The sequence below is a fragment of the Apodemus sylvaticus genome, chromosome 11 (genome assembly GCF_947179515.1).
Source record: "Apodemus sylvaticus chromosome 11, mApoSyl1.1, whole genome shotgun sequence".
NCBI classification, from domain to species: domain Eukaryota; kingdom Metazoa; phylum Chordata; class Mammalia; order Rodentia; family Muridae; genus Apodemus; species Apodemus sylvaticus.
In genome coordinates, this window is record NC_067482.1 from 33356659 (window position 1) to 33370468 (window position 13810).

General features: G+C 43.2%; 1 protein-coding gene across 2 annotated transcripts in view; it reads left to right on the forward strand.

Moving 5' to 3' along the window:
* Positions 1–13810, forward strand: part of Ppat (phosphoribosyl pyrophosphate amidotransferase) — a 34782-nt gene that overhangs the window by 6333 nt on the left and 14639 nt on the right. For both annotated transcript variants that reach the window (XM_052199600.1, XM_052199599.1), the window contains exons 2-3: positions 9989–10055; positions 10779–10985. In XM_052199600.1, the coding sequence (XP_052055560.1) occupies positions 9989–10055; positions 10779–10985 (274 nt within the window). The remainder of the gene's footprint in view (positions 1–9988; positions 10056–10778; positions 10986–13810) is intronic.

The window sequence follows — 13810 nt, forward strand, 5'->3', positions numbered from 1 at the left end:
ATATATATTTCATTGAACGTCCTCTTTTAGTATCTGGTGGCTCACATTTTTACTTTTTGAGACAGGGGTCGGTCGGTCTCAGCTCTTAGCCCAGGCTGGCCTAGAGCTCTTTTATGTATCCTAGGATGACCTCTTACTGTGGTTTCTCCTCAGCCTCCCAAGAACAAGGAAATGAGTTGTAACATCTGGATTGCTGGTTGATTTTAGGGTTTTAATTTATATAATTCTAAAAAGACTTCAGAGTTTGACTTATGTTCATAATTATTAAAACAGTATACCTATTATTACCTACCCTTTGAGAAAACAAAATTTTATAGCTTTTTAATATGTGGGCCCCGTTCCTTTTATGTAACTAAGTGTAATTTGAAGGGGTGTTATTGCAGTTACCTGACTGGGAACACATCCAGTGACTTTTTGAGTTCCTCTTAACTTTTAATGAGCTGTGAACTAATTTCCCAGCATTCTCTACTCTCAGATACTTCACAAACAATGTTATTTAGCCTGGTTTGTCAAGGACAGGGCTAAATATCTTTGTTATCTGGAAAATGCAACAAAAGTTTTCATGGGGGGGTGGGGGGGAGCCCTGGCCTTTGCCAGGCTCTCGCTGGCTTCTGTGCTTCTCTCTTGTTGCTCCCAGTTCCATGGCTTCCAAGATGGCGACCTGCAGGTAATTCTTAAACAAACATCAGAAAATCAGTGTGTGACACTTTGTGGTATGTGTTAGTTTTCAAGTATATTAAACTAGGAATCCTGAAGTGATTAGAAAAATTAATGAGTTGAAGAATTAGGAGTATTTTGGTCAGGGCTTAGAATGTTTCCATTTGGTAATTCCAGTAGTCCTGCTTGTTAGGATGCAGTCAGTTTTATCATGGACTCTGTTTTCCCCGAGGGCTATCATTTCCCTTTTGTAAAACTCTGTCTTGGTGTTTTGGGTTTTTATGTGTGGCGGCATGACACTGTTTCCAGTCTCTGTGTATCCCAGACTGTCGAGGTCTCGGGGCGGTCGTCCCCAGTATGACTTTGTTTCTGGCGGTCTCTTCGTGCTTCTGCCTCATCTTTTCATCAGGCCTTATTCGCGTCAGCGCTCAACCTCGTTTCCAAACCGGTGCTTTCCAGCTTCTGGATCATTCCTTGTTACCATGTATGTGTGACTATCGGCATCTTCTAAGGGAATACTGTTACCGGGAAAGTAACAGGACCCTTTGGATTAATCGAACGCATTAGCAATTCTTGTGTTTTGGGTATCATTCATTTAACACACCAGGATTGTCATAAATCACTGAGAATTAGAATAATTTCAGTGGGGAGGGGTCAGACTTCTTTCATAATAACACTATATTCATTTTAAAAATAAGCCAGGCTGCCGCCTGATGTAGTTGCTTTCAATCAATAGGTTTTCATTGGATTTTTACAAATACAGAAAGCTGTATTATTAGGAATAGACATTTTTCTTTTATCATACACTGCACCAACTTAGATATAATAAGAAAGCTCTGAGGTAATATACAATCGAGAACTAGCTGTCAACTACTTAAGAAGGCATACATTAGACAAAAAAATACCAGAAGAACACTTAAAATCTAGCCACCTAGACTCTTGGCCTGGGGTAGCATTGATGGTATTTTCCTCTGTTAGAAAACAGAGTAGCAGTTTAAATTTAATCTGTTCTTTCAGTTGAAGGTTGTGCTGAGCCCCACTATCAGGGAAAAATTCTCTAGTCTTAAAACATAACCTTGAGCCTGAGAACATGTGTTCATCAACCACATTTTAAGGCGGCCATGCTGGGCTGCCTCCTTCAGCATCTTCAAGTATATCCCGCATTACACTGCAAAGCAGTGTGCTGAACCTGGAACTGGGGTGGCGTCTTCAGACCAAGTCTGTTTGTTTAGCACCTAAAGACGTTCTCATTTGATCTTCATCGTGACTAAGGACGCTCCTTAGTGTGGTTCGTATGGTGCAGGCAGGAGACCACTTTAGTATCTTTGTCAGTTTTCATGTTGAAACAGTAGTCTGTACTCTCTGAAAAGTATGACTAGGCAGATTTCTCAGTCTTAGATATTTTCAGGAGCTATTAGTCCTAAGCCTGGTAAATGTCATGGGGTTACCTGGGGTGTGTACACATAGGAGCTATTTGCAAGTCAGTTGTTCACACCCTGGGTGAGACATGGCAACTCCTGTGTCGGCCCTCTGAATAGAAGTATAGCAGTCTCTGATAGTATTCTCTATACTTGGGACAGTGTTTTTAAAATAGTATACTGTGTAACTAAATATGTTGAGCAATATAGATGTTCACAAAATTGATTTGAGTAATATTTTTACAAAAGACAAGGTCTCTGTAGCCTTGAGTGTCCTGCAGTTCACTGATAGTCTAGGCTAAACTCAGACTCATAAAGATTTACCTGCTTCTTCTGCATCTCGAGAGCTGGAATTAAAGGTCTGCACCACCACACCAGTAATAATTCTTCAACTAGAAAATAATTTGTATTAACAAGCCTCTGAGGTAAAATAATAGTTAGGAGACCTGTGAGTATACGCAATAACAGGTACGAAGAGAGCTTCCCCAGGCCCGAGCCCAGAGCTAAAGGACATATTTGCACAGTGAGAGCAAGATGAAGTGTAGATTGTGGTAACATCAGACCTCAAATGATAGACTGCATTCCAGGCCATGTAGAGCTACTCAATAAGACGCAGTTTAGTCCCTCCTCTCTGTGAGACAGCGTCTCCCTATGTATCCTTGGCTGGCCTGGATCTCAAGATACCCGACTTCTGCCTCCGAGTCCTGGAACTAAAAGCATGTGCCACCCACACCCTGCAGTTCTCATTTTTGGTAATTCCACTGTGTAAAGCTGACTTGACGCTGGGCAGTGGTGGCGCATGCCTGTAATCCCAGCACTCTGGAAGGCAGAGGCAGGTGGATTTCTTAGTTCAAGTCCAGCCTGGTCTACAGAGTGAGTTCCAGGACAGCCAGGGCTATACAGAGAAACCCTGTCTCAAAAAACAAAATTCAAAAAGCCAAAAAAAAAAAAAAAAAGCTGACACGAGTAGTGGACCATTTCTCCCAAGGACTATGCAGAGTTAGGCTCCTGGAAAGCTCTGGCTAGGATACTTCTCACCATAGATCAACATAGAACTCCTGTCTGTAAGTCAAGCCTGAATGAAGGTTATCTGATGTCTTTTCTCAACAAAGCACCTAATCTTTAGAAGTTCTAGATAGCATGGCAGCACTGCACTCGGGGTGCTGTTCAAATAGAAGTCACCTCCAAGTGCACAGAACCGTGGGAGAGCATGAGTTATGCTTACCCTTGGAGAGCTAGATGGAGAGGAAGTCTAAAGTCATCCTCAGCTACGTTGGGGGTTAGAGGCCCGTCTGCGCTACGTGAGACAGACCTCTATAAACAAACATGTAATTAGACCCCCTATCAATTAGAGCCTGTGCACTGGAAAATGTGCCTGCTTTTCTAGTGTTAATAAAGTAACCTTACCCCAAGAGCGTAGCTTTTAAAGTACATTGATTTCTCAAATATACTCAACTGTTCCTTATTAAAGTTTTTTCCAGCTTAGGTACATAGTATCTCATTTTTATTCTCATAATATCCTTGGGAAGACAAATATTTGAGGAAGGATTTCTCTTGTGCTTATGTATTATGGATGTTCGTTTTCCAGTGTGAAAAGAAAATCACCAAAGCTTGAAATTTAAAAAAAAAATCTTGATTACATTATGATAAGTAAAATAAAAGCCAGGTGTCACGTTATCTGGCGTGAACTGGGCAGACCTGAGCATGCCTTCATCAGGATTCTGCAGAGTTCCTTGCTGCCTTTTGCATAGCAAATGTCCCTTGCCACCGCCTCAAGGACTGATTTTCTTATTGCAAATCGTAGTAATGGCCAGCTGTACCGGGTTACGGCACTAGAGCCGCATATGCTAGGACTGTAGGTTGTTGGCACGGGCTTTGAAGAGAAGTAAATCTTTTCCGATCCCCGAAAAACTTGAGTTTAAACTTTTCTTACATATATATATATGTATGTATGTATGTATGTATGTATGTATGTATGTAAGATATATATATATATAAGCTCAGACAAGAAAGAGAATATGATTATTCTCTCGGATGCTTTAATAAAATCGGTTGCTGCTGGGGAGGTTTTCTTGATAAACCAGTAAATGGCCTTGACGAATACTGGAGTAGAGCAGCCAAAGGGAGGGCGGAGAGGGATAATTTGCTAGGTTTTAGTGCCAAGTGATTTCCAGGCCTCATGCAAGTCTGGACATCTGTTTAAATCGCTCTAACTCTGTAGCCTTTTAAAGATCGTAGTGGAAAGATAAAATGGTTCAGTAACCGCAATGCTTTTATACCCCAGAGCTGAAAACAGGTTCAACGTGGAGTCAGGTACTTGCTCTGCATAAACAGTATAAACATTAAACACATTACCATGACCTAGGAGTTTCTGTCTCCCCTCCCTCCCCCAACAAGAACTGAAGCCGGAACCAAGGCCTTTGTGCGCTCTTGTTCCTTATAGCAGCATAGCCGAAAGGCAGAACTCTAATGATCGTCAACAGATGAATAACTGTGCAGATTGTAGCACAGGTACACCTGAACCCGAAGACATTATGCTAAATGAAGTAAGAGATAAATCGGCTGTGTAATACTACATCTGTGAGTAATCACACTGAGAACAGAAACACAACAGTGATTATCACACAGTAAAGAGAATCGGGAGTTCCTCCTTCGTGGTTCTGGGTATTTCAGTGAGATAACAGTTCTGTGGAGGTTCCTTTTGTAACAAGAGTAGTCGGAGAGTTTCTTGATCCTTGTCAGTGGCTGCTTTCTCTCACTGCATTCTCGAGTGTTTTAAGTGATAGCTTACTAGAATTAGCGAATCTTGCATCTGAGTGGGATCAAATCAGTGCCTGTGTGCTGTGCTCTGTGCTCTGTCATATTGTGGGCTGGTCACATTGTCTGAGCATGGCACCTCTCTGTGATTCCCAGCCACAGCCTTGCTTGAGGACGCTTAAGCATGTAGGTGCTAGGTTAGCTCTGAAATTTCCAACCTTCCTAACACTGTGACCCTTAATGCCTTTCATGTTGTGGTGACCCCCAACTGTAAAATTATTTTTGTTGCTACTCCATAACTGTAATTTTGCTACTGTTGTAAATCATAATATAAATATTTTTTGGGAGCTTGTTACACACAAGTTGAGAACCACTGTGCTAGACCAAAATTTCCTGGACCATGAACTTAGGAATTAATTAGTTATCAACAGTCCAGGAGGAACTGCAGCCCTGGCTCTAATAATGAAGAGAGCTTTATAATTTACTAGACTGTATGGCTTTGCTTGTAAGCCGTCACTGGCCTTTCTCCTGTCCGAGGCTTTCTCCTGCAGCCCTGTTGTTCAGTGGAAGAGGTGAGCCATCAGTCAGACGGAAAGCTAGCTCTCTACCCTCTCTCAACCTGCAGTGCCTCACCCAGAGGGTTCGTCCCTGTCTCAGTGTCTGGTGCTGGAGACCAATGATTCAAATTTTAAATCAGTTCTCCAATGACGCTGTCCCCTCTGCATGTTGAACAACAGCCAACAGAAAGTTACCTTATTCTTGTTAACTTCTTCCATTCATATATTTCACAAATATGATTGTAACTCATTATTACACATAAAGTTACATCTTAAGTAACATCTTATGTTCTTGTAAAAAAAAAAATCATGAAGCTCCTCCCCCCCATGACCTCATCTAAACACAATTGTTCTCCAGAGCCATTCCCACAAATATCATGGGAGTTAGGGCTTCACTATAAGAATTTTCTGGGAACTGAGGTGGAGTAATTAAATTTATTTATAGCAGTACCCTATAATAACATCTTATTTTGACTTACACTTGTAAACAGAGCATTTTGCTTTACCTGTGTCAAGGCATTGTTTTACATCTGAAAAGTTGTCTTCTGATATATTGTGACTATATATATGTATGTATGTATGTATGTATGTATAGTCACTATATATATATATATATATATATATATATATATATATATAGTGACTTTTCCAGCAGTGACTGTAGGAACATAAGGAGATACGTAGTTTTTATTTTATTTTATTCCCTTTCAGAATTTCACTTTAAAGTCACTGATACTCTAAGTAATCCTTTGCGATTACGTTTAGATTCCTTGGCTTTGAGCACCTCTCGCCTTAGGTCTCTGGTGGGTATTGATCCTATGTAAATCTCAAAGTCTCAGATCCCACCCACCGCTCCTGGCAGACTCTGGGTAGCTTTATCAGTAGGTAGCTTACCTTTTTTTTGGTGGAAATAGCTGCGGAAATACCTAACGTCTTCTCCTTCCATGAAAGTTTCAGTCTTACCTGCCGCGCCGTCCCCCTGGCTTCTTTAGGTGCAGACAGTAGGGTTGTGTCATCTAAGCCACAATGCATCTTTAGGAAAGTCTGTTGTAGAGGTCTTCAGGGCGCCTCGCCCGCTCCTCCCGTTTTGGGTAAGAGTGTATGTGCTAGGCTGCTTCAGGGTTTCCTCACAGAGGCCCACTCAGAACTTAGATTCCTGGCTCCTGGTCCAGAACTGGTTCTGTTCCTTTCATGTCACCGGTTGGTGTGCACTGGATCTCTGTCCTTTGAACTACATTTATTTTTAAAGGACTTCATGATATTTTATGGAAGACCTCACCCACCTCTAAGGATTTCTTGACTGCTGTTTTTGGATTTACTGTTTTATACAGTTGGTTTTATACAGTTGATTACCTTCTGTGATCTGAGACTGCGTGTTGGCTTTTTGAAAACTTAATCTATTTTAAGATTTGTTCCAAAATTCCTACTTATTTCTTTCTTTCTTTGTAATTATGTAATTTTTTTAACATTTTGGAGAACAGCCATCCATTAAATGTCTTTCATTATCTATTCAGCAACTAGTTTATTAAATGACATTTAAGGGGCCCACCTGACGGTTCAGTGGGTAAGTGGCATGCGTGCCTGGCAACCTAGAGACATACGCCGGAGCGCTTACTGTTCGTGGTGCAATTGTATAAAGCAAGGAGAGGCAAGTCAGCGGCCGCTGTGGCAATGTGGCCCAGCTTGCTTTCGGTTATGAGAACACGAGCCTTATATGAGATTCCATTGACATGAGTAGTCATTTACACAAGTGGATAAATCTAAAAGTGTGTGTGCTGTTAGTCCTTGGGTGTAAAGGTGTCAGTGGTGGAGCCAGGAGTGTAGAGGGGGAAGAAGGGAGAAAAGGAAGAAACCATCTTATCTACACTGTTATAAACAGAAATATCCAACCCGAAAGGCCAAACTGGGAAAGGCCTGGAGGTGAGTGGTAGCACTCGGTCAGCAAGCCCCGGGCTGCTCATTCCTCAGAACTAACTGCCTTGGTGGGGGTAGGGGTGGGCTGGGGTGGCACACACACACACACACACACACACACACACACTAGAAACAGGGTGGCAAAGGGCTGGGGACACTAGCTAAAAGGAAGAGAACTGTCAGAGCATCCTTGTTAAAGATGGCGGGCGCCAGCTACTATCCCTGGCTGCTTCTCCAAGTTCTCTTATTAGATCTGCAGCCCTAGAGCCTGGCTGTGTGTGCAGATGCTTGTCTGCACTGAGACAATGACGCAGTACACCGGGAAATGGGCTTGTTTAGTCCTGACCAAAGCTGGAGTGAATTCTCCATCTGTTGACCTTGCCTGTGGCAGTGACCCTTTGACGGGAAAGAGGAAGGTGTTGTTCCACTAGGTCCTGCAGGCCGTCTGTTTTCATTTCCAGCATTCAGTTTCCTGGAGAAGCCCTAGTTCCTGGGGGCTCCATTACAGGTTTATTTTTATTTTTATTTTTTTTTGTGTGTGTTTTTTTATTTATCCATTTAAGAGTTGGGGATATGAGATGAGAAATTTCTGTCTTGTTTGGAGCTATACGATTAACAGCGGCTGGACAGCATTAGTTGATATTTTCCCTTTTGCTAAGGGTATAAAAATAAATCCTAAAGTATTGAGACCTGTCTGTGTTTCGGAGGCATATCAACCCAGCCGCAGTTGCTAGAGCAATTTAGTGCCTTTGCTGTGTTGGGTTGTAGGAAGTGATGGTGTGGAAATTCATACCTTGTACCCAGAAGTCTTGATATTTCAGGCTACATTTATCATACGTACTCAGAACTCGCACGGACAAAAGAATGGCGTTTTTCTTTTTTACCTTTGGCGGTCTCTGGGGCGGTAATTGAGCTCAGGGTTGCCGGGCACTCGCTGTTACCCTCTTTCTCCCCTGTTACCTGGGCGGTCGGTTCAGACTGCAGGATTGCGTCCAGATCACGGAAGAACTTCATCGTTCTCGAGCTGTCTCCTGACCTGTGGGCATGCTTAACTGTCCTGTATTCATATTTGAGGTTTTTATACTTTGCCCAGCACTGTTTCCAATCTCTGCATACTCTTGGTGATCGCAGCCTTTTAGCAACGTAAACAAAGATTTATTTCTCAGTGTCCCGTAAAGTTGTTTTCGGACATTTCTTTCTGCCCAGACACTTAGTAAAGCTTTAACCTTCTCAGTCCAGTGTTTTCCAGGTCCACTGTCCATGTTGAAAGTGACCTGGAAGTGATTTGCTATTTCTAGCTCGTGTTTTTGTTTCCTAGGAAACCAGAGGGCTGGTTGTCAGTAAGCTCGTAAGAGCTGGCGAGGGCGTAGTTTAACTGGTTCAAGCTGCCTGCCAGAGTAACTTGAGGATCTGCCAAATAAGCTGGCCTGGTGGTTAAAGACGCCTGGACATAAATGATGCTGATCTTACTTATTTGGGATTTAGAGAAAAATTAACCTTGGGACAAAGGGAATTTAAAGTACTTTGAGGGGGTGGGAAGTCTATTTCTTTTCTTCTATAATTTTTGCCTTCATTGAAAGTGTTAGTGTTTTAAAAGTACTTGGAAATGGTTAGTAGTAGCTGTGGGGATTTTTTTTTTTAAGGTTTATATCTAATTTGAATAGCTGTGTATCTAGAAAGCATAATATTGGGGCTGAATTGGTAGCTCAGCGGTTAAGAGCACTTGTTCTTGCAAGGTAGGGGACCCAGGTTCTGTTCCAAGCATCCATGTAGCAGCTTACAAATGTCTGTAACTCCAGCTTTAGAGGTTCTCACTTTTTTGGGGGGAGGGATACCAGGCATCCATATGGTGCATACACATACATGTAAGCAAAACACCCAAGCACAGAAAACAAAAAAGGAAAAACATTTGCAAAGGTATTACACTTTGGCCGAGTTTATAGGTAATACTCACTCGAAGACTGTTGTTTCATGCCCAGGATACTGGTGCTTGCCTTCAATCCCTGCGTTAAGGAGGCAGTGGCAGGCAGATCTCTCTCAGTTTGAGGCCACCCTGGTTTACATAGCAAGCTCCAGGACAGCCAGGCTACATAGAAAACCTGTCACCAGACGAAGGGAGGGTGGGGATTGATTTGTTGGAGAAAGTTTGGAAAGTATAAAAAGCAAAAGACAAAAGCTTTAGCTGCATCTGGTAGCCGTTATCTATCTCAGCACACTGGAGGAGGGCAGGGGCACCCCTGAAGCTAGCCCGAGGTCTGAGACCGAGACCCTGCCTCAGAAGACTGTACTTGATGTCACGTGCAGCTTTAGTATATGCAACTAGTATTGCCTTCTATTATGTCGATGTCTACGTACTTCACCAGTTGAGACTTTATTCAGAGGCAGATTATAGACATTGGATATCCAAATTCTGGAGTTAGGTTATCTGTTCTGAACCCGCAGTACAACCTACTGGCCGCACAATTGGTATGTTACTTAATTTTCTTTGCATTTCTCTCTGAATCATAATCATAGTGCTGATTTCACAGGATTGCTGTGAAAGCCAGGTCAGATGATTCACGTAAATACTGAAGGACCTGGTTTATCAATTAGAATTAGATGCCTCTATCCTGTTGATAAAGTGCTGCAGGAACTTTATTATCAGTTGATCTGATTTAAGAAATGATGCATTTATTTTGTTCACAGAGGTCAGGAGAGCGCTGGTATTGTGACCAGTGATGGGAGTTCGGTGCCTAAATTCAGGGTGCATAAGGTAAGTGTGAACATTGAAGACACTGATGCTAGAGATAATGGTGCCAGCTGGTCGTTAATGTCTGGGGTGGAGGCTGGGCGTGGTCAGGATCTGAGGTGCAAAAGCAGGTGGATCTGAGTTTGTGGCTGGTTTGTCCTATGTAGTAAGACTCTGTTTCTAAGTAAGTAAGTATGCATGGGGGTGTAAATAAAATTGCAACTAAAAGCCATCCTCATGGATAGGTCTGTTTCCAATTCAACTGTGTGTCTTCACATTTATCAAATTAGGATGCATTTCGTTGCCAGTTATCTTTTGCTAGACTGGTTAATTCAAGCCACGAGATCATCTCTTTAAATATTTTAAGATGCTTTGATTTTCATTGCCTACTAATAAAGTCTTACTGCTAACTATCTGTCATAAGAAAGAAGTGTTTCAGTGTTATTTCTAAACTAATAATGTGAATATCCCCAGTCCATTTAAAAAAGTGGATTCACCTGAGCAGTGGTGGCACCCCTCCCCCCACACACACACACCCCATTTGGAAGGGCGAAGCAGAGGCAAGCTAATCTCTGAGGACAGAGTAAAACCCTGTCTCCTGCACCCCCATCCCAAAGTGAGTTTATTCAAATTCTGGGCGCAGAGGCAGTACGTGTCTAATTTGGGTGGCCCGAGCAGAATCTTGTTACTTAGCCATCCTAGTTTCTGGTTTTTTCCTAAGATCTACTCTTACTTTGATTTCACAAGGGAATGGGTCTTGTAAATCATGTTTTTACCGAAGACAATTTGAAGAAATTGTATGTCTCAAATCTTGGAATCGGACACACGAGGTACGCCACCACGGGGAAATGTGAGCTGGAAAATTGCCAGCCCTTCGTTGTTGAGACTCTTCATGGGAAAATAGCAGTGGCCCATAATGGTGAACTGGTGAACGCAGCTCGGCTGAGGAAGAAGGTGAGTTGTTTTATTAACAGCTCCTTTTCGATGGTTAATGAAAGGAAGTTGAAGATCTCGACAAAGGGCATCTTCTAGTTATTGCCAGTTGTTAGCTCGGTGCCTGGAGCCATTGCTTCAGAATCGCCTGGCTTGCTTGCTCTAGGTCCCCAAGTGATTGGAAGCAGTGCCACTTGGTGATTTGGAATGTTGGTTTATGGTTACTGTCAACAGCACAAAGGGTCACTGTAAACATCTCCTTATAACTGTTGCTATGTTCAAAGTTTGTGAGGGAGGAAAACTCAAGCGCTGTTCCCAGTGTCCGAGCTCAGCACAACCGTGTTGGTGAGACCACACGTGGGATTTTCGTAAGCCAACCAGTTAGCGTCCTGTACTTCCATTCTCCCTCAGGTCTCCTGTATCAGGACCCCTATGTTAAGAGCTCATTCCGTAAGGCCTTGAGCACTTAAGGGCCCATAAGCTGTAAACTGATTTCCTACATTCCGCTTTGATTTCAGTTATTGGGTAGCACGGTGGTTCACAGAACTCAGGAAAATTTTTAATTTGTGCGTGTTGATGGGTTTTAAGGGACATTATGAAGGATACGGAACAGGTGATGAGCTGGGGGTGGGCTTGTGGGGGGGTGGGCTTGTGGGAGGAGTGGGGAGAGGAGGCAGGGGTGGGGGAGCTTCACTGCCCTTTGGACGCAGCTCTCTAATGCTCAGCATACAGAAGGTCCATGAAGCTAGTCCTTTTAGGTTTTGTGGACATGTCTGCTAAATTATTGGCCTTTGGTGGTCATATTGATCTTTGACATCTGTACCCTCTTTGGAGGTTTGGGCTAATACTGAGTGCCCTCTGTCCCGTGATTGTTTTCCAAGGTAGCTTCCCTCTATCCTGAAGCTGTCAAGAAGTATCTAGCCACCCATCCTATCCCTATTACATTATTGTATAAAATAAACTATTTTGGTGACTCAGCCAATTTTGGTTTAGTTTAGTTTAGTTTAGTTTTAGTTTGTGTGCCAGGAAAGATTAGCCTGAAATCATTATATACTTTTTGGCTCTTCAGATCGTTCAAGTGTGGATAAAAAATATATATTTGGAAGTAGAAAACAGTATCTATTCTGAACACGCATATAGCCTCCTTCTTTGTTATGTCCTAAATAACTTGTCAGTGGTTTGCATTGTGTTACTTACTGTAAGAAATAAAGAGGCTGGGTGGCGGCGTTGCACGCCTTTAATCCCAACACTCAGGAGGCAGAGGCAGGCAGATCTCTGAGTTTGAGGGCTTCACAGAGAAACCCTGTCTTGGAGGAAAAATATATAAAGAGGATTTAAGCACCTGAGTTTGTGGTTTGTACCATGTTCTTTTTTTGTTTGAGGTTCCAGAGGTTGAGCCCAAGTCCTTCTGTGCGCTGGGCAAGCAGTGTGCCACTGAGCGTGGCCTTGGATCCACACCAGGTTTTTAAGGGCATAGCATCTGCAGAGGCTGGTTTGGCAAGAGTCTGGAGCTATCCGCCACAGGTTTCAAGGGCAGTGATGTGTTTATCTTTTTTTGTGACCAAGTCTTACTGTATGTAGTCCAGGTCAGAGCTCTAGCTCTAGCTAACCTCAAACTGATGGCAGTCCTCCTGCCTCTGTCCCCCAAGTTCTGGGATTACAGGCATTTTTCTCCCTATCTGAACAATATCATGAAAATGTAAGAAGAAAATGGAGCACAGACTCAGTAAGTATTCCTTGTCTGAAATGCTTAGTGAGAGGCCTTTCAGATTTTGAAGTATTTTTGCGCCCATTGTGAGATGCCAAGTCAACATGAAGATGATATTTCATAGTAGAAATTAAACACATTAATTAGCTAAATAAAGGTGATTTTTATGATTTTTTTTCCCGCTAAGGGATTCTTTGCTTCATAAACATAGAAATTGTGAAGGCACAAAGTGCAGCTCCCTTGCTGTCACAAGTTCTGAGCCTATGGTGTCAGAGCTCTCTGCTAGTGTTACCACTCTGGGCTCTACGTGCCAGTGGCCCAGCGTCTAGTGTTACAGCCCTGAACTCGGGGTGCTGGGTAGCCAGAGCCACTGAGCGTTGGCAGTGTTTTGGAAGCCTTCCAGCTCAGGTCTTGGCAGCTTCTCCACAGCTCTTGTATCCACAGCTCTCTGCTGTCTCTCTCTTTCGCAGTACTCCCCACAGTTCTTTGTTTTATTGTGTGTGTGCACCTGAGTATGACGTGTACGTGTGCATGATGGTGCCCTTGGAGACAAGAGTGCATTAGATCCCTGGCCACTGGAGTTGCAGGGGGTTTGAGCCTCAACAAGCAAAGCAGCTGGTGCTTACAGCTACTGAGCCATCTCCTCTGCCCTTTCCCACAGTTCTTTATAATTCTCTGTAGTTTTCTGTAGCCTATGGTCCTGACCACCCCCTTAGAACTCTTTAGCTTTCTTCTAGGTGTTCCTGGGTGTCCCTGGGATGAGGGCCCCAAGGACTATCTGTTCTTCATTCAGCTAACTCAGTCTGCTGGACCCATAATGAAAGGTCCTAAGTGGGCAACAAAGCTAGTCAAATGAGCCAGCTAATCACATTGGTGGCTGTGCTGCAGCACGGGGGCAGTGCACAGGAAGGAAGTCTCCCAGACAGGCGCCCAGGGGGTGAGAGGAGCCTTGCTTATGTATTTGGACTAGTTGACGTGGTTCAGAGAGGGACTGTCCCTGAGGTGCCAAAGACAACTGTGATAAAGTCCAGAGGTCATCTGGATGACTGTGGACTGCAGGCTGGATTGAAGCTATCGTGGCATAAAAACCTTTAAGGGTTCTTGGAACTGGGGTGCACACACCCTCCCTCCACACTGA